This window comes from Crotalus tigris, unplaced genomic scaffold, assembly GCF_016545835.1.
Source record: "Crotalus tigris isolate CLP2741 ecotype Arizona unplaced genomic scaffold, ASM1654583v1 scf7180000019926.259901, whole genome shotgun sequence".
NCBI lineage: Eukaryota > Metazoa > Chordata > Lepidosauria > Squamata > Viperidae > Crotalus > Crotalus tigris.
In genome coordinates this window covers 113,931-139,557 of record NW_024097776.1, presented here as the reverse complement: position 1 = coordinate 139,557, position 25,627 = coordinate 113,931, and the positions used below count along the sequence as shown (strand labels likewise).

General features: G+C 46.3%; 1 protein-coding gene across 3 annotated transcripts in view; it reads left to right on the top strand.

Moving 5' to 3' along the window:
* The window catches only part of ARHGAP39 (Rho GTPase activating protein 39), a 142,645-nt gene that overhangs the window by 72,066 nt on the left and 44,952 nt on the right, over nucleotides 1-25,627 (top strand). For all 3 annotated transcript variants that reach the window (XR_005559333.1, XM_039364909.1, XM_039364908.1), the window contains exon 4: nucleotides 15,005-16,400. Coding sequence is in view for 2 of the 3 variants with exons in the window: in XM_039364909.1 (XP_039220843.1) it covers nucleotides 15,005-16,400 (1,396 nt within the window). In the remaining variant the exon portion in view is untranslated. The remainder of the gene's footprint in view (nucleotides 1-15,004; nucleotides 16,401-25,627) is intronic.

The following is a 25,627-nucleotide window of genomic DNA, read 5'->3' as shown; positions in this document are numbered from 1 at the left end:
TCCTGAGCCAGCCTGGCTCAGCTTGAAAACCTCTCCCTTTCCCCTCAGCATGGCTGGCTCAGGAATTCTGGGAGTTGAAGTCCATGAGTCATAAAAGAGCCAAGGTTGCCTACCCCTGCTTGAGCAGGGGGTTGGACTACTAAAAGATCCATGTTGAGCTGTTGAGACCGTAGAAAGAGTCCAAAGAAGAACGACTCAGATGATAATGGTCTGGAGGCTAACCCATATGATCAGGGGTCTTCAAACTTGGCCCTTTTATGACTTGTGGACTTCAACTCCCAGAATTCCTCAGCCAGGCACGCTGGCTGAGGAATTCTGGGAGTTGGAAGTCCACAAGTCATAAAAGGGCCACGTTTGAAGACCCCTGCATATGATGAGCAATTGAGGGAACTAGGTATGTCTAGCCATTGGAGAGAAGGACGAGGGGTGACATGAGAGCAGATTTCCAATATTTAAGGAGCTCTCTCAGAGAAGAGGGGGGTCCACCTATTCTCCAAAGCACCTGAGGGCAGGACAAGAAGTAACAGATGGAAACTAATTGAGGAGAGATCCAGACAGGGAGAACAATTGATCAGTGGAACGACTTGCCTCCAGAAGTTGTAGGTGCTCCATCGCTGGAGGTTTTCAAGAAGAGATTGGACAGCCATTTGTCTGAAATTTGTCCAAAAGTTGGCAAGAAATTTGTCCGAGTGTTGGCATGAATAGCCAACGCTCCAGAAGACAGGGATAAGGTAGAGAAAGATCTGGACTGACTTGAACACTGGGCGCTATCTAACAAAATGAAATTCAGTGGTGAAAAAAGTAAGGTTCTACATCAGTGGTTCTCAACCTTTTTAATGCCGCGACCCCCAACCGGTCATAAGTCGAGGACTACTCAATCGGTCGTAAGTCGAGGACTACTCAACTGGTGCAGCACCGTTTGCAGAATGGGACTTTTGGCAGGCTCATCAGGGCAGAGACAGCCTGGACAATTCCTATTGGCTTTTGAAAGCCAATAGAATTAGACTCTATTCAAGAGAGTCTATTCTATTGGCTTTCAAAAGCCAATAGAATAAAAGGGAGTAGCACAGCTAAGGAAAAGGGGGAAAAAAATGGCGGACTGCGTTGTTTGGCGACCCCCGTGAAATGGTCGTTTGACCCCAGGTGGGATCCCGACCCACAGGTTGAGAACCACTGCTCTACATTTAGGCAAGAAAAACCAAATGCACAGGTATCGCATACACCATTCCAGACAAAAAGGACGGGCCCTTTTGTTAATAACTCTGAAACCACTGCGTCCACCCGATCTGTTATTTTGTGTTTTAGGAAAACCCCAAATTGCATGCTTGAAAGGCAGATTGTTGTCATCTTGCTTCCTTTGCCCAGTGCAGGATTACGATAGTTGCCATTCTGGATTGTGGGATAGATTGAAAGAGGCCAAAGCCAGAGAGAACGGGACCCCATTAAAGTGTTACCCCCTTTCTCAAAAGGTGTTATTTTTAGAGCTACTTCTCTCTCTTTTTTTTTTTTAAGAAAATTGTATTGGTTTTCTAGTTTTACATTTACCGTATTTTCTGACGTATAAGACGACTTTCTAAAGCATACAAATCGGCTCCGAAGTCGGGGGTCGTCTTATACGCCGAGTCATCTAATACGCCGGAAAATACGGTAAGTATTGGAAAAGCAACGTGGCGGCTGAGTTGGTCAATAAATCCATAACATACAAATATCTTTAGATCTCAAATTATTACATTAAGTGCTTCCCCTCTTTTCCCTTTAGTATTTACTGTCTCATCTTTAAATTAGTACAATTCTTATTATATCAATGAAATAAAACTTTTCTTTCATTTATCAATAATTTTTAGTTTATACATACCCTAGTTATTTTAACATTCAGTGTTTTTAGACAATGTCCTGATTTCATTTTTCCCAATTTTGGTTTCCCATTAATATTTACATTTCACGTTGAATATTTATCATTTCCAAAATTTTAAATAACCCCAGTTCTCTTTTATCCCAATTCATCACAAGCTCTAATGTTCAGAATGCACGTCTTACCTATTTGAGTTCTCACCCTCTTACATCAACTAATTAGTAATAACAATATAATATTCTTATTTTCTGGTAATTTCCATATATCTTAAATTTAGTAACCAAAATTCCTCCTATTGGAGAGACAGCGGTCCATAATGGTATAGGCTCTCCTGTTTGAGCAGAGGGATGGACTAGATGACCTCCAAGGTCCCTTCCAACTCTCTTACTCTGTTAATTAACCAGTGGAACGGCCTGCCCCTGGAAGTTGTGGGTGCTCCATCACTGCAGATTTTTAAGAAGAGACCGGAAACCATTTATCCGGAATGGCATATAGGGTCTGCTGTTTGAACAGGGGGTTGGACTAGATGACCTCCAAGGTCCCTTCCAACCCATTATTCTACGTTCCAGGCTTATTCTGCCTCTCCTCTGCTGCTACAGTTTGCTCTAAGATGAGCCAAAGGACCATCTCTGGGAATTTGAAGGTCACCGCCGCCAAAGCTTATATATCAGCACCGTGACATTTTGCCGTTGTGCTTTCCATCCCTGTTCTAATCATCTCTAACATTTATTTAACGCGCCTCTCCTCCGCGGTTCAGGGCACCGGGCTGATGGGTTTTGCCGTTTCCCAATGCTCAGGCAGCCAAACTCTTTAGGCCCCCATCAGGGAGCCACATAAAGCATGGGTTCCTGTGCAGCAAATGAGGCATAGGCCAGGACGGAGGTTTTTAAAAAGCACAAGGGCAGGCAGCCGTCTTTTGAATTTTGGAGACGGATAGAATCTGATCAAGGAGAGAAGCAACCTGGAATTAGGCAGAAATTTCCTGAAAGTTAGAACAATTAACCAGTGGAACAGCCTGCCTCCAGAAGCGGTGAATGCTCCAACACTGGAAGCTTTTAAGAAGAGACTGGACAGCCATTTGTCCGAAATGGTATAGGGTTTCCTGCCTGAGCAGGGGGCTGGACTAGATGACCTCCAAGGTCCCTTCCAACTCTGTTATTCTATTCTATTCTATTCTATTCCATTCCATTCCATTCCATTCCAGGAGAGATTCAACCTGGAATTAAACTTCCTGACAGTGAAGACAGTTAATCAGTGGAACACCTTGCCACCAGACATTGTGGGTGCTCCAACACTAGAAGTTTTTAAGAAGAGACTGGACAGCCATTTGTCTGAAAATTATATAGGGTTTCCTGCCTGAGCAGGGGGTTGGACTAGATGACCTCCAAGGTCCCTTCCAACTTTTATTTTTATTATTATTTTTATTATTATTATTATTATTATCATCATCATCATTATTATTATTATTAATAATTTTTTTTGGTCACCACAAAAAAGATTTTGAGACTTTGGAATAAGTGCAGAGAAGAGCAACTGAGATGGGTAATGGCTGGAGAATAAAATATTTGAAGAACGGTTGCAGGAACTGGATATGGCCAGTCTAGAGAAAAGAAGGACTGGGGGAGACATGATAGCAGCATTCCAGTATTTGAGGGGCTGCCCCAAAGAAGAGGGAGTCAAGCTATTCTCCAAAGCCCCTGAAGGTAGGACAAGAAGGAACGGATGGAAACTCATCAAGGAGAGAAGCAACCTAGAACTAAGGAGAAACTTCCTGACCGTGAGAACAATTAACCAGTGGAACAACCGACCTCCAGAAGCGGTGAATGCCCCAACACTGGAAGTTTTAAAGAAGAGACTGGACAGCCATTTTTCCAAAATGGTATAGGGTTACCTGCCTGAGCAGGGGGTTGGACTAGATGACCTCCAAGGTCCCTTCCAGTTCTATTCTGAATTGAATAGTCTGATCAAGAGAAGGACTATAGGTGACATGATAGCAGTCTTCCAATATTCTCTGTACTCTTTCTAGAGTCTCAACATCTTTTTTACATCGTGGTGACCAAAATTGGATGCAGGATTCCAAGTGTGGCCTTACAAGGCATTGTAAAGTGGTATTAATACTTCATGTGATCTTGATTCTATCCCCCTGTTAATGGAAGATGCTGAGATTCTAGAGAGAAGAGCAGCAAAGATGATTTTAGGGGACTGGAGGCTAAAACATATAAGGAGCAGTTGCTGGAATTGGGTATGTCTAGTTTAACGAAGAGAAGGATGAGGGGGGACAGGATAGCAGCCTTCCAGTATCTCAGGGGCTGCCCCAAAGAAGAGGGAGTCAAGCTATTCTCCAAAGCACCGAAGACAAGACAAGAAGCAACGGATGGAAACTCATCAAGGAGAGAAGCAACCTGGAACTAAGGAGAAACTTCCTATCGGTGAGGACAGTTAACCAGTGGAACAGCTTGCCACCAGAAGTTCTGGATGCTTCATCACTGGAGGCTTTTAAGAAGAGACTGGACAGCCATTTGTCTGGAATGGCATAGGGTCTCCTGTTTGTGCAGGGGGTTGGACTAGTAGACCTCCAAGGTCCCTTCCAGCTCCATTATTTTGTTAAAACTCTGAGTTTTCCCTTACGGACAAGTAAAAAAAGGGAACAAAACCCCACCTTACATACAGTTGACATCATTGTTCTTCAGAAAAACAGACACACACACACAAAAAATCAACGGAGTCGTGTTTGGGTTCCCATTGTAGAAAAAGCGCATTAATCATCAGCTCTACATCCAAATCCGTGTTCTTTGGGAAAGGATCTCAGAAGCAAAAAACTGCACGAATACGTCCACCTTGGAAAGCCTGGATGACAGTTTGATGCATTTGGGAAGAGAGGGTGCCATGAACACACACACACACACACACAGACACAGACACAGAGACACACATAGACACAAACAGACACACATACAGACACTGAGCAGCTGTGGCTTCAGCTGCTATCCGGGACTGCGTGCCACCTGGAAAAAAATTTATTTACAGCACTGGAAAAATCGCCTGCTTTTCCCTTTTTCCGCACACAGCGAGTGCCACAATTAAGCGCAACTCAGATGTGAAGTGAGGATCAGAGCCCGGCTAGAGGCAGGAAAAATACAGGGTTGTGTGTGTGTGTGTTTTTTTTCTCCTCCAAATCGTTGAGCAGGCACGGATTAAAAAAAAAAAAAAAAAGGCAGCACCCTGGGCAAAAAATAATTTACAGATACTTGGCTTCTGTCTATCAGCAGTTCCGTGGAATTGTTCTCTTGGGTAACGGGGCCTAGAAAAACAGTTGTGTAGCATCCAAGCACCGACTGTGTGGGATACAAAAAAAAAGAGAATAAACTTAATAAACTCACATCAGGGCCTCTCTGTCCGGCCATTGAGGCAGAAATTATTAGATAACCTTTATTGTCATTTTTTTTTTACTGTGGGCACAACAGCGCAGCTTAAAAATGAAATTTAGTGGCTTGCTCTCAAAGGGTGCACATGCATAACACCCATTTAAACATACTATATTGTTGTTGTTAGTTGCGAAGTTGTGTCTGACCCATCGTGACCCCATGGACCACGTTCCTCCAGGTCTTCCTGTCCTCTACCATCTTCTGGAGTCCATTGAAGCTCCCACCTGCTGCTTCAGTGACTCCATCCAGCCATCTCATTCTCTGTCGTCCCCTTCTTCTCTTGCCCTCCATCTTTCCCAGCATTAGGCCCTTCTCCAGTGAGTCCTTCCTTCTCATTAGGTGGCCAAAGTATTTGAGTTTCGACTTCAGGACCTGTCCTTCTAAAGAGCAGTCGGAGTTGATCTCCTCTGGGACTGACTGGTTTGATCGCCTTGCAGTCCAGGGGACTCGCAGGAGTCTTCTCCAGCACCAGAGTTCAAAGGCCTCCATTCTTTGGCGCTCGGCCTTTCTTATGGTCCAACTTTCGCAGCCATACATTGCAACTGGGCAAACCATGGCCCTGACTATACGTACTTTTGTTGGCAGGGTGATGTCTCTGCTTTTTAGTACACTGTCTAGATTTGCCATTGCTTTCCTCCCCAGGAGCAAGCGTCTTTTAATTTCTTGGCTGCAGTCCCCATACAAATTTGAGAATTTCCGATCGTTGCTGTTGTCTTCCCGGAGACATCCCAGAGTCTGCATGCAGTTTTGGTCACCGCAATATAAAAAAAAAAATGTGGGAAGAGGGCAGAGAAGAGCAAAAAGGGGATTGGGGGACTGGAGGCTAAAAGATATGAAAGATGGTTGCAGGAATTGGGTAGGCCTCGTTTAAGAGCCGTGGTGGCGCAGTGGTTAGAAGGCAGCATTGCAAGCTGACTCTGCCCATAGCCGGCGGTTCGATCCTGAGCAGCTCAAAGTTGACTCAGCCTTCCATCCTTCCGAGGTCGGTAAAATGAGGACCCAGATTGTTGGGGTCGAGAGGCTGACTCTGTCAATCGCATAGAGAGGGCTGTAAAAGCACTGTGAAGCGCTATATAAGTCTAAGTGCTATTGCTACGGCCCTCCTTTCCTTCCTTCCTTCCTTCCCCTTCCTTCCTTCCTTCCTTCCTTCCTTTTCTACTTTTCTTTTTGTTTTCTTCCTTTCTTCCTTTCTTTCTTCCTTTCCTCCCTCCCTCCCTCCCTCCCTCCCTCCCTTCCTTCCTTCCTTCCTTCCTCCCTCCCTCCCTCCCTCCCTCCCTCCCTCTGGTTAGAATGCAGTATTGCAGGCTAATTCTGCATTCCCACAACCAGCAGTTCGATCCTGACCGGTTCAAGATTGACTCAGCCTTCCACCCTCCCGAGGTGGGTAAAATGAGATTATTGGGGGGGGGGTGGGCCTGACTCTGTAAACCGCTTAGAGAGGGCTGTAAAGCTCTGTGAAGCAGTATATAAGTCTAAGTGCCATTGCTATTGCCATTAATGAAGAGAAGGACGAGGGGGGACATGATAGCAGCGTTCCAGTATCTCAGGGGCTGCCCCAAAGAAGAGGGAATCAAGCTACTCTCCAAAGTGCCTGAAAGCAGGACAAGCAGCAACGGAGGGAAACTGACCAAAGAGAGAAGCAACCTAGAACTAAGGAGAAACTTCCTGACAGGGAGAACAATTAATCAGTGGAACAACCTGAAATTGTGAGTGCCATGATAGCACCCTTCCAATATCTCAGGGGCTGCCCCAAAGAAGAGGGAGTCAAGCTATTCTCCAAAGCATCAGAAATAAGACAAGAAGCAACGGATGGAAACTAATCAAGGAGAGAAGCAACCTAGAACTAAGGAGAAACTTCTTGACAGTGAGGACAATTAACCAGTGGAACAACCTGCCTCCAGAAGCGGTGAATGCTCCAACACTGGAAGTTTTTAAGAAGAGACTGGACAGCCTTTTGTCCGAAATGGTATAGGGTTTCCTGCCTGAGCAGGGGGTTGGACTAGATGACCTCCAAGGTCCCTTCCAACTTTATTATTATTACTACTATTATGGATCATCGCACAATCAGCCAGATGTTCAGACTGGATTTGGCATTTTGTCTACCTATCGAGTCCTTACCCAGGACCTGGGATAGGCAGATGTGGATGTTTGATGGTATTACAGATCTCGTCGCAGGATGGAAGCAGTTCCTAGTAAGGCCGCCTTTTGCGATTGACTAATAGCAAATTTGTCATTTATTATTATTATTATTATTATTATTGATCATCGCACAGTCAGCCAGATTTTCAGACTGGATTTGGCATTTTTGTCTACCTATCGTTGTTGTTGTTATCATCATCATCATCACCATTATCAGGGGGACACCTTCCCACCAGACGTTGTGGCTGCTCCATCAGTGGAAATTTTTAAGAAGAGACTGGACAGCAGTTTCTCTAGGATGGTGTAGGATGTCCTGCTTAATCGGGGCTGGACTAGAAGACCTCCAAGGTCCCTTCTAAGTCTGTTCTTTTGTTCTGCTCTTACAGAGCGAAGGGGTTTTCAACAGCAATGCCGCTGGAAAGAGAATTTGCTATTTATTATTCGGCTCGCCATATGCTACGGGAAAGGGTTTCCCCCCCCCCAACCGTTTTCCTGAAATCTATAGATAAAAGAAAACGTCTGCCAAGACCTAATCTTAGGTCAGCTTAAAAGGGCGTCATTCTCGGCCGCAGCTGCCAGCGAATCAGATGCAGTTTCTTTCTCTAATGGCTTTTGTGGCGGATGGGCTACTACGGGTTTTACGTGCTGGCAGGTTTTAATTACAACAGGTTTTTCCCTGCCTGCCTTTCACTGTATTTGGTAAACGTATTTAATGGGAGGGAAAGAACAGATGGGCAGGCAGGGCCTCTGGCTACCCGCAGCCACGTTCCAGCAGTTGAGAAAAAAAAACTCCCGTTGTGCCCGGAAGAGCGATGGCACCAGCGGAACCCAGGAGAAAGGGGGAGTTTTTCCCCCCCCCCCACTACTCATTTCCGTGGTCCGTTCCGAAAAGCCTGAAGGAAGATGCTCACAATCTGGAAGATGAAGAGAAATCCCAGGGAACTTTCTTGAAAAGCAACGGCTGAAGCCACAGGAGAACGTACAGCATAGAATAACAGAGTTTGGAAGGGACCTTGGAGGTCATCTAGTCCAACCCCCTGCTCAGGCAGGAAACCCTATGCCATTTCAGACAAGTGGCTGTCCAGTCTCTTCTTAAAAGCTTCCAGTGTTGGAGCATTCACCGCTTCTGGAGGCAGGCTGTTCCACTAATTAATTGTTCTCACTGTCAGGAAGTTTCTCCTTAGTTCTACGTTGCTTCTCTCCTTCAATCAGTCAATTACTCACTCACTCACTCAATCAATCAATCAATCAAATCAGTGAATCAGAATAGAGTTGGAAGGGACCTTGGAGGTCATCTAGTCCAACCCCCTGCTCAAGCAGGAGACCCTATACTATTTAGACAAGTGGCTGTCTGATGTCTTCAATCAGTCAATCAATCCATCAATCAAATCAGTGAATCAGAATCAGACCTTGGAGGTCATCTAGTCCAGACCCTGCTCAAACAGGAAACCCTATCCAATTTTGGACAAATGACTGTCCAGTTTCTTCTTAAAATCTTCCAGTGTTGGGGCATTTACCGCTTCTGGAGGCAGGTTGTTCCACTGGTTAATTGTTCTCACTGTCAGGAAGTTTCTCCTTAGTTCTACGTTGCTTCTCTCCTTGATTAGTTTCCATCCGTTGCTTCTTGTCTTATTTCTGATGCTTTGGAGAATAGCTTGACTCCCTCTTCTTTGGGGCAGCCCCTGAGATATTGGAAGACTGCTATCATGGCACTCACAATTTCTGGTTGTTCCACTGATTAATTGTTCTGACTGTCAGGAAGTTTCTCCTTAGTTCTAGGTTGCTTCTCTCTTTGGTTAGTTTCCATCCATTGCTTCTTGTCCTGCCTTCAGCAGCTTTGGAGAATAGCTTGACTCCCTCTTCTTTGGAGCAGGCCCTGGAAGACTGCTATCATATCCCCCCTCGTCCTTCTCTTCATTAAACTAGACATACCCAATTCCAGCAACCGTTCCTTGTATGTTTTAGCCTCCATTCCCCTGATCATCTTTGTTGCTCTTCTCTGTGCATGCAGTGAAGTCATGCACTGTGCATTTATAGTAGGAACATGGCTTTCTTAAGCATCAAACAAAAAAGGACCTCGGAAACCTCTGATGCAAATATAGGCTTTGCAGTTCCCAACAATAACCTTCCTACCCATCCTGCTGCTTTTCTCTTTGGGATAAGAAACGTGACGCAAAGCCCAGAGAAAGGAGGAAAAACCAATGTGCCGGAAGAACGGGAGGCAGGGGAGAAAAAAAAGAGAGAGAGAAAAGAAAAGGTATTTTTAATTTAGCCTCCCCCAAATTCATCCGATGGTCTACTCTTGCGAACGCTCCTTTCTCTCGGCCCTTTGCGCGTTGCTTTTTGTTCTTGGTCGAACGAGCCTTCTCTTCTCGACTGCGTTTTTATGAAAGCGTTCCGTGGTTAGGAAACCCATTAGTGGCGCAGAACAATAAAAGCCGTCTCTTTGCTGGTTTTTTTCTTTCTTTCTCTTTTCTTTAAATTTTGGAAGAACAATAAAAATAAATAGGGCGAGAACTCAGAGAGCATCTGTGCTGTTCTGAAATGATCGAGGCTTCGTGATCTAACGTGAAGCTAAATGATCTACGGGGGGGGGGGGGAGTTTAAAAAGACTTTTAAGATCGGGGGGGGGGGGAGAGATTGTCGTTGCGAAGGAGGAAAGGCTGTCACTCATCTTCCATTAGAGAAAAACCCCAATTTTCATTATCTACCGGGCAGTGCCGTGGATTCTCACATAGATAATTATATTAGTTACGATTATTCCACTAGGTGAGGCCCAATCTGCCCTGTTGGTTAGGAATATTAATATCACTTTACAATGCCTATTAATACCACTTTACAAGGCCTTGGTAAGGCCACACTTGGAATACTGCATTCTGTTTTGGTCACCACGATCTAAAAAAGATGTTGAGACTCTGGAAAGACTGCAGAGAAGAGCAACAAAGATGATTAGGGGACTGGAGGCTAAAGCATACAAGGAACGGTTGCTGGAATTGGGTATGTCTAGTTTAACGAAGAGAAGGATGAGGAGGGACAGGATAGCTATCTTCCAATATCTCAGGGGCTGCCCCAAAGAAGAGGGAGTCAAGCTATTCTCCAAAGCCTCTGAAGGCAACACAAGAAGAAGCAATGGATGGAAACAAATCAAGGAGAGAAGCAACCTAGAACTAAGGAGAAGCTTCCTGACAGTGAGAACAATTAATCAGTGGAACAACCTGCCTCCAGAAGCGGTGAATGCTCCAACACTGGAAGTCTTTAAGAAGAGACTGGACAGCCATTTGTCTGAAATGGTCTAGGGTTTGGTGTGGCCAGCTCTACATCGTTTGCATCAAGGGTGCCTGTGGGGGCCTGGGCAGGAGTGGGACAGATCTGAGGGTCTCTGGCAGAAGCGGGTGGGACCAGGGCAAGCGCCAAGGCATGGTCCACTGGAGGAGCCTCACTCTTCCTCTCAGGCCATGCAGGGGGAGGGGGGCTTATGGAGCTAAGACTGAATGTGTTTCAGCATAGATGGCCACCACAAAATTGTACATGGGCTCCCGGCCGGCCTGGGCCAGGGCCAAGGCAGTGGGGGGTGTTCCCTCATTGTTTCCAGGATGGCTTCGTGGGCCACATGAAACCACTTCATGGGCCGCATCCGGCCTCTGAGCCTTGTGTTAAACATGTCTGGACTAGATGACCTCAAAGGTCCCTTCCAACTTTGATGATGATGATGATGTTGCTCCAGGCTTACTCTTTTGAAGGATCACAGAAGTAGGATGCTGGGAAATCCTCCTGGCAAGGAGGCGTCAGAAAATGCATTTCTAACATCCAGTTCCATTGATTTTCCAAGAAACAGGCTGACGTAGCCGAATCTAAGCCACACAAATGCATCTTTCTGACTATAAAGAGCCGTAGTGGCACAGTGGTTAAAATAGCTAGAATGGAGGTTTCCAACCTTTTGGGCACCAGGGACCAGTTCTGGGGAGAGACGTTTTTCCACGAACTAGAAGGTGTGTGGTTTTGTGTGCTGCCTGCATCCTGTGGATGGGGTTTTGCTTGTTTGTGTGGATTGGTTGCTGGCATGCCGTGTACTGGTACTGATCCACTGACCGGGGGTTGGGGACCCCTGAGCTAGAATGCTGTATTGTAGGCTAACTCTACCCACTGCCAGGAGTTCAACCTTGACCGACTCACCGATAGCAATGGCAATAGAACTTAGACTTATATATCGCTTCATAGTCCTTTTACGGCCCTCTCTAAGCAGTTGACAGAGAGTCAGCCTGTTCCCCCCCAACAATCTGGGTCCTCCTTTTAGCAACCTCGGAAGGACGGAAGGCTGAGTCAACCTTGAGCCGGTCAGGATCGAACTGCTGGCTGTGGGAATGCAGAATTAGCCTGCAATACTGCATTCTAACCACTGGGAGGGAAGGAAAGGAGAGAGGGAGGGAGGAAGGGAGGGAGGAAGGGAGAGAAGGAAGGAAGGAAGGAAGGAAGGGAAGGAAGGAAGGAAGGGAAGGAAGGCAGTAGAAGTAGCACTTAGCCTTGTACACCACTTCACAGTGCTTTACAGTTCTCTCTAAGAGGTTTACAGAGTCAGCCTCTTGCTCCCCAACAATCTGGGTCCTCCTTTTAGCGACCTCGGAAGGACGGAAGGCTGAGTCAACCTTGAGCCGGTCAGGATCTAACTGCTGGCAGTGGGCAGAGTTTGCCTGCAATGCTTCATTCTAACCACTGGGAAGGGAGGGAGGGAGGGAGGAAAGGAAAGAAAAGAGGGAGGGAGGGAGGGAGGGAAGGAAGGAAGGAAGGAAGGAAGGAAGGAAGGAAGGAAGGAAGGAAGGAAGGAAGGAAGGAAGGAAGGAGAAGTAGCACTTAGCCTTGTACACCACTTCACAGTGCTTTACAGTTCTCTCTAAGAGGTTTACAGAGTCAGTCTCTTGCTCCCCAACAATCTGGGTCCTCATTTTACCGACCTCGGAAGGACGGAAGGCTGAGTCAACCTTGAGCTGGTCAGGATCGAACTGCCGAACTGTTGGCCGCCAGCAGCCAGAAGAAGTAGCCTGGAATACGGCATTTTTAACCACTGTGCCCCCAGTCTTTGTCAACGGAGAACTAACCGTATCAGATCAACTTTCTCCACCCTGGCGCTTTCAAAGATGTGTCGGATATCAGTTCCCCAAAAGCATCAGTGGGATGGGGATCCAAGGATAGTCATTCCTGTCAGGCATGCTGGCCGGGGACTTCTGGGCACCTCTCAAAAGTTGCCCAAAGTGTCACGACTGACTCGCTACGCACACTCCGCTCGCAGGCAGACAACAGAAGCAAGGAGGGGTGGGTGGGCTGATTTGGGACTTAAGAGAGGCTTGGGAGGGAATTGTGGAATGCACGAGAGCCAGCGGTCGCTTGGCAACCTCCTGCTGCCCGAGGACAAACGGTTTGGGGAAAATTCCCAGGTGCTCAGACCGTTTTTTCCCAAAACCAATTGAGGGTAATTGATTGGTGGACAGTGAACAGTGGGTGGCCGGGGGGGGGGGAAGGGGAGTTTACTTACGCCGCTTCGGGCGCGGAAACTTCAGAAATGGCTTTGCTCCTTCTGTGCCTGCGTGGAATTATCGGCAAAGCTATATTCTTGGCCAAATAACGTCCCAGGCGTTTCTTTTGCTGCATACGCCAACGGGACAGTGGACACAAAGTTGAGAAATGCTGCATTAAGGTATGAGGGGTCCATGGGAAGAAAGGAAGAGGAAGGAAGGAGGAACATAGAGGATACGTTTGCCACCTTGCGTTATTTCCAGGAGCAACTAGCTAGGAACTTTCGTTGAGTTTCAAGCCACGGGAGAGTTTATTATTGCCACCGCTAATATAAAGGTCTAGTCAACTAACAGTCCAAGCCAAGTTGCCCTAAGTAAGATTCAACGGAATTCATTTGCAACCGTTGTGGCAATGCAAAACTAATGACGTGTTTAATTCCACCTTCCGGCTTAGCTGGCTTTTCTCCTCCTCTCCTGTAAAAGCAATAAAGGCGGGATATAAATGAAAGGAATAATATTCCCACCGTTTAACCAACCGGTACTTGTAAGGTGGGATTGTATCACGCGGGTGCTTTCAGGGCTCCGCAGACTTGGCAACTTGAATACCTGTGGGCAGCCAGGAATTCTGGGAGTTGAAGTTCACAGATCTTAAAAACTGCCGAAGTTTGGAGAGCCCCCGGTCTAGATCGTGGTAGGGCAAGTTCTCCACAGGTTCCCCAAAGGAGGAATCCTTTAGGGACACGCTGGGTTATTTGGGGTTCTACCAGTGAGTGTTCTTTGGAGAGCCTCGGTCTAGATCAGTGGTTCTCAACCTTTTTAATGCCGCGACCCCCAACCGGTCGTAAGTCGAGGACTACCCAACCGGTCGTAAGTCGAGGACTTTCCCTGCCTGGGAGTGCCGCACATGCGTGGTGCCACCCCCTGCGTCGGCCGAGGCGTAGCTGCCAAGCGGCAGAGATGGCGCAGGCCGACCACTGGCTGGGCCACCAGCTGGCCCAGCCCAAGGGAGGTAAGGCATCCGCCGGGCCCCACACGCGCCAGCAACCCTCCCTGCTCCCGCCGGCCTCCCACCTCCCACCCCTGGCCCTCTTTAACTTACATTTTTAGTAGTTGCTCAGTAGGGAGGGGTGGAAGCTTCCAGACAGCTCGCCTTCGCTGCAGATAACTTGCAGCACCGTTTGCAGACTGGGACTTTTGGCGGGCTCAGCAGGGCAGAGACAGCCTGGACAATTCCTGTTGGCTTTTGAAAGCCAATAGAAGTAGACTCTATTCAAGAGAGTCTATTCTATTGGCTTTCAAAAGCCAATAGAATAAAAGGGAGTAGCACAGCTAAGGAAAAGAGGGGGGAAAATGGCAGACTGCGTTGTTTGGCGACCCCCGTGAAATGGTCGTTCGACCCCAAATGGGGTCCCCACCCACAGGTTGAGAACCGCTGGTCTAGATTGTAGTAGGGCAAGTTCTCCAGAGGTTCCTCAAAGGAGGAATCTTTTATGGACACTCTGGGTCAATTGGGGTTCTGCCAATGAACGTTCTTCTTCCGGTCTCTTTTTGTGTTAACAGACGTAGAGAAGTCCTGACAAAAATACGATGTCTATTGACGAGAAGACATCTCTTGTCCTTCATAATAATAATAATAATAATAATAATAATAATAATAATAATAATAGTAAAGTTGGAAGGGACCTTGGAGGTCATCTAGTCCAACCCCCTGCTCAGGCAGAAAACCCTATACCATTTCGGACAAATGGCTGTCCAGTCTCTTCCTAAAAACTTCGTGTTGGAGCATTCACCGCTTCTGGAGGCAGGTGGTTCCACTGATTAATTGTTCTCACTGTCAGGAAGTTTCTCCTTAGTTCCAGGTTGCTTCTCTCCTTGATTAGTTTCCACCCGTTGCGTCTTGTCCTGCCTTCAGGTGCTTTGGAAAATAGCTTGACTGCCTCTTTTTTATGGCAGCCCCTGAGATATTGGAAGACTGCTATCATGTCCCCCCTCGTCCTTCTCTTCGTTAAACTAGACATACCCAATTCCAGCAACCGTTCCTTATATTCTTCCTGATCCCCATTCTCTTTCTCCTCTGCTAGGGCATCTTCTCTCCGGTGGAACACGGGGACGAAGGAGAGGATGCTGATCAAGGTGACGGACCGCGAGCCCAGCTTCCTGATGCACCAGGGTAACGGCTACACTCTTGACCATCAGCAGGGCCCCCGGTCGCGGAGGCCGTCTGGCAGCCAGCCGTCCCCCAACCTCCAAACCTTTGCCACCGATTCCGACAACTCGGTTTTCTTCCCAGAGCGGAAGCAGTCGCCCTTCCTGAAACGGGCCGATCATGTGGGCAGCTGCTCCCCGCTGCTGGGCCGGGGGGATCCCTTCTGCTCCCCGATGCAGGGCCAGCACCGTAAGCACTCCAGCGAGTCGCAGCCCTCCTCCCCGCGCTACGCCTACGAGCCGCCCTTGTACGAGGAGCCGCCCATGGAGTACCAGGCCCCCATCTACGACGAGCCGCCGGTGGACATGCAGTTCGAGGCCAGCGGGAGCTACAAAGCGGGCTCGCCCCAAAAGTCGCCCCTCCGCAAGCCCCACCCGTTCCTGCAGTCGCCGAAGCAAGGGTCCAATTCGCCGTACCAGCAGCTGGTCTTGACCAAGCAGAAGGGCGCCGACCGTTTCATGAGCCTGGAGTACAGCCCGGCCGGCAAGGAGTACGTGCGGCAACTGGTGTACGTGGAGCAGGTGGGATCCAGCCCTACGCTGAAAAGCGCCCCCCGGCACAAGTACTCCCCCAACCCCATCGGCGGCTCCTACTCGCTGCAGCACAGCCCCTGCCTGATGCGGGACCAGCGCCTGGAGATCAAATCTGGGGACTACAGTAGCATGGAAGCGGCAGAGTTCCGGCACAGCCCTTCGCCCATCGTGCCGTCGCAGGGGGAGGACGCCATGTCCTGCTCCAGCCTGCAGAACACCTTGTCCTCCACGGGTTACTCCCCGGGCAGCCGCAAACGGAAGAGCCGGAAACCCACTCTTTCGTACGACCCCAACACCTCCTCCACCGACGGGTCCGGCGAACGCGAGGAAGCCACGCCAGAGGACAGGCCTCTGTCCGGGTGTAGCCGGTCCCCGGGCGGGCGTCTGGAGAGCCGGTCGGTAGAGGGCGAGCCCAGCAGGGCTTCGGCTGAGCCCTTCCTAGCCCAGGCCCGCCTGGCTTGGGAGGCACAGCAGGCCCACTACTACATGAAGCAGCGCAGCAGTTGGGACTCCCAAAAAGACGGTTCGGGCTACGAGAGCGACGGGGCCGTACCGCTGCCTATGCCGGGTCCGGTGGTGCGCGCCTTCAGCGAGGACGAGGCTCTGGCCCAACAGGAGAACAAGCACTGGAAGCGCAACCCGTTTGAGAAGCTGGCCTTTCCGCAGATCCTGCTGGAGAAGAGTATCTCCGTGCAGACGAATTTGGCATCGCCCGAGCCGTACTTGCATCCGTCCCAGGTAAGACGACCAGGAATGAGCAGGAAGTTGGGCTGGGGTTTTTTTTTGGGAGGGTTAAAGTTGCACCATTTCCCTTCTCCCTTTTTTTTGAAATTGCCCTTGTTGTTGATGATGATGCTAATGATGATGACGTTGTCCATTTGTTCGTACCGGATTCTTGGCGATTCTAAGGGCCAGGGGGTCCCTCCAATCTCTTTCGGTCACGCACTGCGTCTTTGAGTCGATCTGCGCTCCGGCGGGCGTCCGCTGGGATAGTGTCCGGCCACCGTCTTCTTTGGTGGCCCGGTTGCCTTTGATCACCAACTCTTCCCAACATAATTTGCCTTCTCCGGGGAATTCCCACCCCGCGTGACGAGGCCAGAGTTAAGTTTTGAGAAGGCGATTTTGTGATTCATTGTTGGTGGCCTGAACCGAAAACGCACACTTTTCCCAGACTGTACATGAGGAACCACCGGGATGTCAGAGCTGTCCTCGTGTGGTGCCGGTGATCTCAGATCCAAAGCTTCGACTTAAAGGCACGGTGATGGCAAGAAGCATGACACGTCGCTTCCAGCATGCCCCATCTCGAAAGCATAGTGTTGGTGGGCTTTGATGTTTCGTGGAGTACTCTCAAAGCTTGATTGTTATAGACGTGTCATTACCCAAATAAGTAATGTCATAATCGAGTTTCATTTCGTTTCCTTCCTTCCTTCCTTCCTTCCTTCCTTCCTTCCTTCCTTCCTTCCTTCCTTCCTTCCTTCCTTCCTTCCTTCCTTCCTTTCTTCCTTCCTTCCTTCCTCTCTCCCTGATCTTGTTGTTATAATTGATTTTCCTTCCTTCCCTCCCTCCCTCCCTCCCTTCTTTCCTCCCTCCTTCCTTCCCTCCCTTCCTTCCTTCCTTCCTTCCTTCCTTCCTTCCTTCCTTCCTTCCTTCCTTCCTTCCTTCCGTCCTTCCTCCCTCCCTGAGCTTGTTTGTTATAATTGATTTTCCTTCCTTCCTTCCTTCCTTCCTTCCTTCCTTCCTTCCTTCCTTCCTTCCTTCCTTCCTTCCCTACCTACCTACCTACCTACCTACCTACCTACCTTCTCCAACACTGGAAGTTTTTAAGAAGAAACTGGACAGCCATTTGTCCGAAATGGTATAGAATTTCCTGCTTGAGCAAGGGGGTGGACTAGATGTTCTCCAAGGTCCTTTCCATCTGTTATTCTGTTATTTTCCTTCCTTCCTTCCTTCCTTCCTTCCTTCCTTCCTTCCTTCCTTCCTCCCTCCCTCCCTCCCTCCCTCCCTCCCTCCCTCCAACACTGGAAGTTTTTAAGAAGAGACTGGACAACCATTTGTCCGAAATGGTATAGAGTTTCCTGCTTGAGCAGGGGGTTGGACTAGATGACCTCCAAGGTTCCTTCCATCTGTTATTCTGTTATCTTCCTTCCTTCCTCCCTTCCTTCTTTCCTTCCCTTCCCTTTCCTTCCCTTCCCTCCTTCCTCCCTCCCTCCCTCCCTCCCTCCCTCCCTCCCTCCCTCCCTCTCTCCCTGCGAGCTTGGTTGTTTTCTTATAGACATTTCATTACCCAACTTGGTCACATCTTCAGTGCTAGAAGGGCAGTTGGTTTCATGTTTTACAAAATACACTGACTTTGATTTTCTGGGCTCCTCCTCTTTTTTGCGGAGTATCATTTATACTATTTTTTGCCGTTGCTGATCCCTGGCGTTGGTTCCCTACATGGTTGCCCTAAGGCAGACTCTATAATGATGGAACTAAATTTTTGGGGGGAATCCCATAAAAATCCAAAATTGTTTAATCATCCTTCGATCGTGCAGTTCTGAGAGTCTGTCGCACCACAAGCGGGCGAGGTGGCCTTAATGTGGGAAGTGACATTATTGCACAATTTAGACAACCCGTCGCTTCGGTTTTGCTGACCCCGTGCTTTTTTTGTGATTGCCGAAGGAACCCTCAACTCTGCGTTGTGATGAGCAGCTGTTTGTGCCGTTTTGAGCTGCCGTCGCCTTATGACACAGACAGTGCCTAACTTATATAATTTGTCACATTTCTATTATTGCACAAATGGTAGCGGATTATGTAAGTTCTGCAAAGATATCCTTTTTGTGTAGTAAGGTCATGATGTTTTGGATATCAAATATACGAGTCCGAAGGGGATTTCAGCAAAAATAAGGATAAAGCGAAAAAAAAAAAAAAAGGGACAGGAATTCTGCTCTAAAGAGGGAGAAAGGAAAGGACGCACAACAGTGCTTGGAAAGCAAATGAGATTTTTCCTGTAGGGTCCTTGGTTGCTCTCTTGAGTTTGGAGGTTTCCTTGCAGACGTTTCATGACCCAACTAGGTAACATCATCAGTGGTAGAAGGGAGGGGGATTTGCAGAGATGGAGGAGGAGGGGGGGGATTACAGGGTCCTGGGTGCTCTTTGAGCTGGGCGGTTTTCCTGCAGACATTTCATTACCCAACTGGGTAATGTCATCAGAGAGTGGGGTTTGCACCTTCTGGCACTGAGGATGTTACCTAGTTGGGTAACGAAACGTCTGCAAGAAAATCATCAAAGCTCAGAGAAAATCAATGACCCCACAGTTCTCCTCCTTCTCCTCTTCTTCTTCTCTTCCTCCTCCTCCTCCTCCCCACTGCCATCTAGCACTGATGACATTACCTAGTTGGGTAATGAAACGTTTGCAAGAAAACAACCAAGCTCAGAGAACATCAATGACCCCACAGTTCTCCTCCTCCTCTTCCTCCTGCTCCTCCTCCCCCTCCCCCTTCTGCTCCTCCTCCCTCCTCCTCTCTGCAAACCCCCCTCCCTTCTAGCACTGATAATGTTATCTAGTTTGAGTCATGAAAAGTCTGCAAGGAAACCACCAAGCTCAGAGAACATCAATGACCCCACAGTTCCCCTCCTCCTCTTCCTCCTCTTCCTCCTCTTCCTCCTCCTCCTCCTCCCCACAAACCCCACTGCCATCTAGCACTGATGACATTACCTAGTCGGGTAATGAAACGTCTGCAAGAAAACAACCAAGCTCAGAGAGCACCAGGGACCCCATAGTCTTCGTCTTCCTCCTTCTCCTGCTCCTCTTGCTCCTCCTCCTCCTCCTCCCCACAAACCCCACTGCCATCTAGCACTGATGACGTTACCTGGTTGGCTCATGAAACGTCTGCAAGAAAACCACCCAGCTCAGACACCACCAAGGACCCCATATTTCAACCTGGGGTACAGGATATTTTATTCTATCTTTTTTCTCAGCGACATTGAAACCTGCTAGAAGAGTTCGTTGTGATTTCCTTAGATCTTCTGACAGTTTTCTGTCTGTTTCCGACGAGTCAGAACGAGCCGGTCTGAGTGGTGAGGATCAGTGCAACAATTGATTCAGCTGCAGATTTCCCAGCCTGGAACCCTTGAAACCTTCGTTTAAAAAAAAAAAAGGACTTTTTGCAAGAGAAATTTGCAAAAATTTAGACTCGCCCACCGCAGAAACGGCCCTGATCCTTTACAAGGGAGAAAAGGAGGGCACCATCCAATATAAAGGAAATAATAATAATAATAATAATAATAATAATAATAATAATAATAATAATAATAATAATATCCTTCAAGCTGACAACATCAAGCACACTGAAGTCAAGAAAAAGATTAGAGGTGAATACATCAAGAGAGTGAAGAAGATCTTAAAATCCAAACTCAATGGAGGAAATACCATAAAGGCAATCAACACCTGGGCAATCCCAGTCATTAGGTACACAGCTTGAATAGTGGACTGGACTCAAGCAGAACTAAAAGCAATGGATAGGCAGACCAGAAAAATAATGACAATGAATCATGCCCTTCATCCACGCAGTGACATTGATAGACTTTATCTACCAAGGCAAATAGGTGGGCGTGGAATGCTACAATTACATCAGATGGTTGAAGAAGAAAAAATGGCTTTGGAAGAATATCTGAAGAACAATGATGAAGATGCACTGAAATTAGTATATCAGGAAGGCTTACTAACTACTGGAGAGACCAAACTGGCCTACAAGAAAGACCAAATGAAGAACAGACTAGAGGCATGGGAAGACAAAGCACTACATGGCCAATACATGAAAAAAAGAGCTGGGAAAGCAGATAATAATAAAACCTGGCAATGGCTAAGAGCAGGAAAATTGAAGAAAGAGACCGAGGGACTAATTCTGGCTGCACAAGACCAAGCCTTAAGGACAAATGCATACAAAGTCAAAATTGAGAAGACAGCCACAGACAGTAAGTGCCGCCTATGCAAAGAAGCTGAAGAAACAGTGGACCACTTGGTAAGCTGTTGCAAGAAGATTGCACAAACTGATTACAAGCAGCGGCATGACAAAGTAGCAACAATGGTGCATTGGAAGATCTGCAAAAAATATCATTTTCCTGTAAGCAAAAACTGGTTGGATCATAAAATAGAGAAAGTCATAGAAAATGATAAAATTAAACTGCTCTGGGACTTCAGAATTCAAACAGACAAGCACCTGCAACATAACACCACAGACTTAACAATTGTCGATAGAAAGACAAAAAAGTCTGGATAGTGGATGTGGCAGTGCCTGGAGACAGCAGAATAGATGAGAAAGAACTGGAGAAGATAACAAAATACAAAGACCTACAAATAGAAATAGAAAGACTGTGGCAAAAGCAAGCAAGGGTAGTACCAATAGCCATAGGCTCCTTGGGTGCAATCCCAAAACAACTGGAGCACCACTTGAACACCATTGGCACTGACAAATTTGCTATTAGTCAATTGCAAAAGGCGGCCTTACTAGGAACTGCTTCCATCCTGTGACGATATCTGTAATACCATCAAACATCCACATCTGCCTATCCCAGGTCCTGGGTAAGGACTCGATAGGTAGACAAAATGCCAAATCCAGTCTGAACATCCGGCTGACTGTGCGATGATCGATAATAATAATAATAATAATAATAATAATAATAATAATAATAATAATAATAATGTTGGAAGGGACCTTGGAGGTCATCTAGTCCAACCCCCTGCTCAGGCAGGAAACCCTATACCCTTTCAGACAAATGGCTGTCCAGTCTCTTCTTAAAAACTTCCAGTGTTGGAGCATTCACCACTTCTGGAGGCAGGTTGTTCCACTGGTTAATTGTTCTCACTGTCAGGAAGTTTCTCCTTAGTTCTAGGTTGCTTCTCTCCTTGATTAGTTTCCATCTGTTGCTTCTTGTCCTGCCTTCAGGGGCTTTGGAAAATAGCTTGACTCCCTCTTCTTTGGAGCAGCCCCTGAGATACTGGAAGACTGCTATCATGTCCCCCCTCGTCCTTCTCTTCATTAAACGAGACATACCCAATTCCAGCAACTGTTCTTCATAGGTTTTAGCCTCCAGTCCCCTGATCATCTTTGTTGCTCTTCTCTGCACCCTTTCCAGAGTCTTAACATCTTTTTTACTTCGTGGTGACCAAAACTGGATGCAGGATTCTAGTTGTGGCCTTACCAAGGCGTTATAAAGTGGTATTAACCCTTCACGTGATTTTTATTCTGAATGGAATGGAGATAAAATTGTCGGTCGGTGTGTGTGTGTGTGTGTGTGTGTGTGTCAGAAAGTACAAAATTTCTAATTTGTACGTGTGGCTTTGGGTCCACCAGTGACCAGCCAGAATGAAATCCGTCGCTCGTGCCTCAGTTTCCCCCTGTTCAGCTCGCTCCCGTTCAGTGACTTCATTTCCTTATGCAAATGACGCCCCCAAGAATCATTAAGTGTCAGAAAGAACCTCGTTAACATATCACCGGCAAACGAACAAACTGTCTGATCGAGGGAACATTTTGCAAAGCAATTAAAGAAAGTTTCACTGCAGCCTCTTAAGAGCAAACAATTCACCCTTTATTTAATTTGCTTTAAAAATTTGCTTGAAATATTAAACTTACTAAAGCAGCTGCATACAAGGAAAAATTATATAAAATGTTTTATAGATGGCACATGACACCAGTTAGATTAGAGAAAATGTTTAAAAATGTATCAAATATGTGTTGGAAATGTAAACAACAACCAGGCACTTATTACCATCTCTGGTGGATGTGCCCTAATGCTAAGAAATTTTGCTTTAAGATTCATATGTGGCTAGAAAAGATGATTAAAGTACAGATAGAATTTAAACCAGAACTCTGTTTGCTAGGAATATTAGCCTTGAATTATGGAAAAGAGAATGAGTATTTAATATTACATGTGTTAACAGCCGCGAGGATAATATTTGCCCAATTTTGGAAAAATAAAAATTTACCATCTGATCAGATTATAATAACAAAAATACTTGAATGTGCAGAAATGGATAGATTAACTTTAGAAATGAAAGAGAAAGAAGACACAATTGATTTTAAAACATGGGAAAATTTTTACCAATGGTTAGCAATACGATGGAATGAGAAAAGGTGATGAAACTTAAAGTGATAATTGATAATTTCTATGTATATTTTATGATTATTTGTAGGAACTTGTCTTCTTTTTTCCCTTCTTTTTTCGTATTTGTGATTTTAATAATATAGTAAATTATAACCAATAAGTAATATATTACTATTTTAAAGTTATTACAACTAATTAGTATTAAGCATTGTTAATTAGTAAAATGAACGAGATATATTGACTAACTTGTTATTGAAAGCTGTTTAATACTAATCATTAAGATTTAATATGTATACCCAGATGGGTTTACTTGCTGAAGCGATGTATTTTGTGGGATTAATCCCACTTTGGTGTTTACTCCTTTCCTTTGCTTTAACCCTTTTGTATGTCTCTCTTTGTTTTACCTTTGTTGACCTTATTCCCTTGTTACCCTTATAAAACTCAATAAAATATTTGTTAAAAAAAAAATTCGCTCTGGTTCCAGGCGATCCTCGACTTAACAGCCACAGTTTCCCTTACACGTAGACCTCGACTTACAATAGTTCATTTTAGTGACCGTTCAAAGTTGCAACGTCACCGAAAAAAGCATTGGAGCATTGATAATAAATTGATCTGAAGTTCACCCCCTGTTAATTCCTTAGTTTACTTAGTAAACAGCTTCCAGAGTTCAATCCATCCATCCTTTTGTCTATTATTCAAGCTGCTAAAGGTCTCCTGCCCTTAAATTTTAACCCCACGATCCATTTATTCTCTTTAGCCAGAGTTTTCACAGAAACCCACATGTTTAAATCAGCTGCATTGTTCAACCACAGCTTGATCGGAAGTCCATTTATATCTGACTTTGCAACAGCCATTGATGGGCATAAATCAAGCCTAGCTAGACAAACGCTTTAGGGCTAACTTAAAAGATATATATATATATATACCGTATATTCCGGCGTATAAGACGACTTTTGAGAGCGTCGAAACAACCTCCGAACTCGGGGGTTGTCTTATACACTGAGTCGTCTTATACGCTGGAAATAAGGCAGTTTCTGGCGTATAAGACGACTTTCTAGGCATGCGACTCGGTGTCGATCGTCTTATATGCCGGAAATAACGTAGTTTCCAGCGTATAAGACGACTTTCTAGGCATGCGACTCGGCGTTGATCGTCTTGTGACCCGGCGTCGAACTAGGGAGTCGTCTTATACGCCGGGCCGCCCTATACGCAGGCGGCTTCTGCTGGCATCATCAGGGCTTAAAATGCTAGGAAGTATATATATGTAGGTCATTGGTTATTCGGGTTTTCTCCCGCGTAAAATTGGAAGTGTCTTGGCGACATTTTGACGAAGTCCCATTCGTCATCTTCAGGCTGGTGTTTTCGGCTTCGTGCTTCTAGGAGCAATGTTGGTGCTTCACTGCTCCTAGAAGCACGAAGCTGAAAACACCAGCCTGAAGATGATGAATAAGACTTCATCGAAACGTCGCCAAGACACTTCCAATTTTACGCGGGAGAAAACCCGAATAACCAAAGACCTACATACAAACACCCGCGAAAACCTCAGAAAACATATATATATATATATATATATATGGTGATCAAACAGTTGTCCGTTGCAAAAGATTTTTTTTTTTAAAGATGATGAAAAGGATTGTTCTTTGCAAAAGGTATAAATATTTCCTGAGCTGTGGGATTGCTTGGAGAGGAAGAAATAATAAAAACTTTTGCCTATTGAAAGTACGAAAGAATGAATAGCACAAAGGGAATAGCAGGTTTTCAAGAAGAGACCGGACAGCCATTTGTCTGAAATGGTATAGGGTCTCCTGCTTGAGCAGGGGTTGGACTAGAAGACCTCCAAGGTCCCTTCCAATCCTATTAGCCTATGATTTATGATGTTCTGATAATGCAAAAACTCAGATTTGGGCAGCATCCACTATATTTGTGGGTATAGTGCTGTCCAACAAACAATATGTTGCTGGAATTGGATATGTCCAGTTTAATGAAGAGAAGGATGAGGGGGGACATGATAGCCATGTTCCAGTGTTTGAGGGGCTGCCCCAAAGAAGAGGGAGTCAAGCTATTTTCCAAAGTGCCTGAAGGCAGGACAAGAAGTGACAGATGGAAACCAACCAAGGAAAGAAGCAACCTGGAATTAAGGAGAAACTTCCTGACAGTGAGAACAATTAACCAGTGGAACCGCCTGCCTCCAGAAGCAGTGAATGCTCCAACACTGGAAGTTTTTAAGAAGAGACTGGACAGCCATTTGTCTGAAATGGTATAGGGTCTCCTGCCTGAGCAGGGGGTTGGACTAGATGACCTCCAAGGTCCCTTCCAACTTTTTATTATTACTACTACTACTACTACTACAACAATCTTTTATTCATTAGACATGAATCTCAGTCAATTGAACATTTAAGTTGTTGTTATTATTATTACTATTATTATTATTATATAACAGTACAGATAGTCTTCAAATCGACCCCCAAATTTCTGTTGTTACATGAGACATTTGTTAAATGAGTTTTGCCCCATCTTATGACCTTTCCAGCTTCTTCAGTTGTTAAGTGAATCGCTGCAGTTGATAAGTTAGTAACCCAGTTATTAAGTGACTCTGGCTTCCCTAGGGATTTTGCTGGTGGGAAGTTCACAAACAGGGATCACGTGACCCCCCCCCCCGAGACGCTGCAACCGTCGTAAATACGAGTCAGTCGCCCGGCGTCTGAATTTGGATCACGTTGACCTTGTGGATGCTGCGAGGGTCGTTAACTGTGAAAAACGGTCCTAAATCACATTTTTTCCCCGCTGTTGTCCCTTGGAACGGTCACTAAAGGGACCGTTGTTTAGACATAATCGAGGAGAGAAGCAACCTGGAACTAAGGAGAAACTTCCTGACAGGG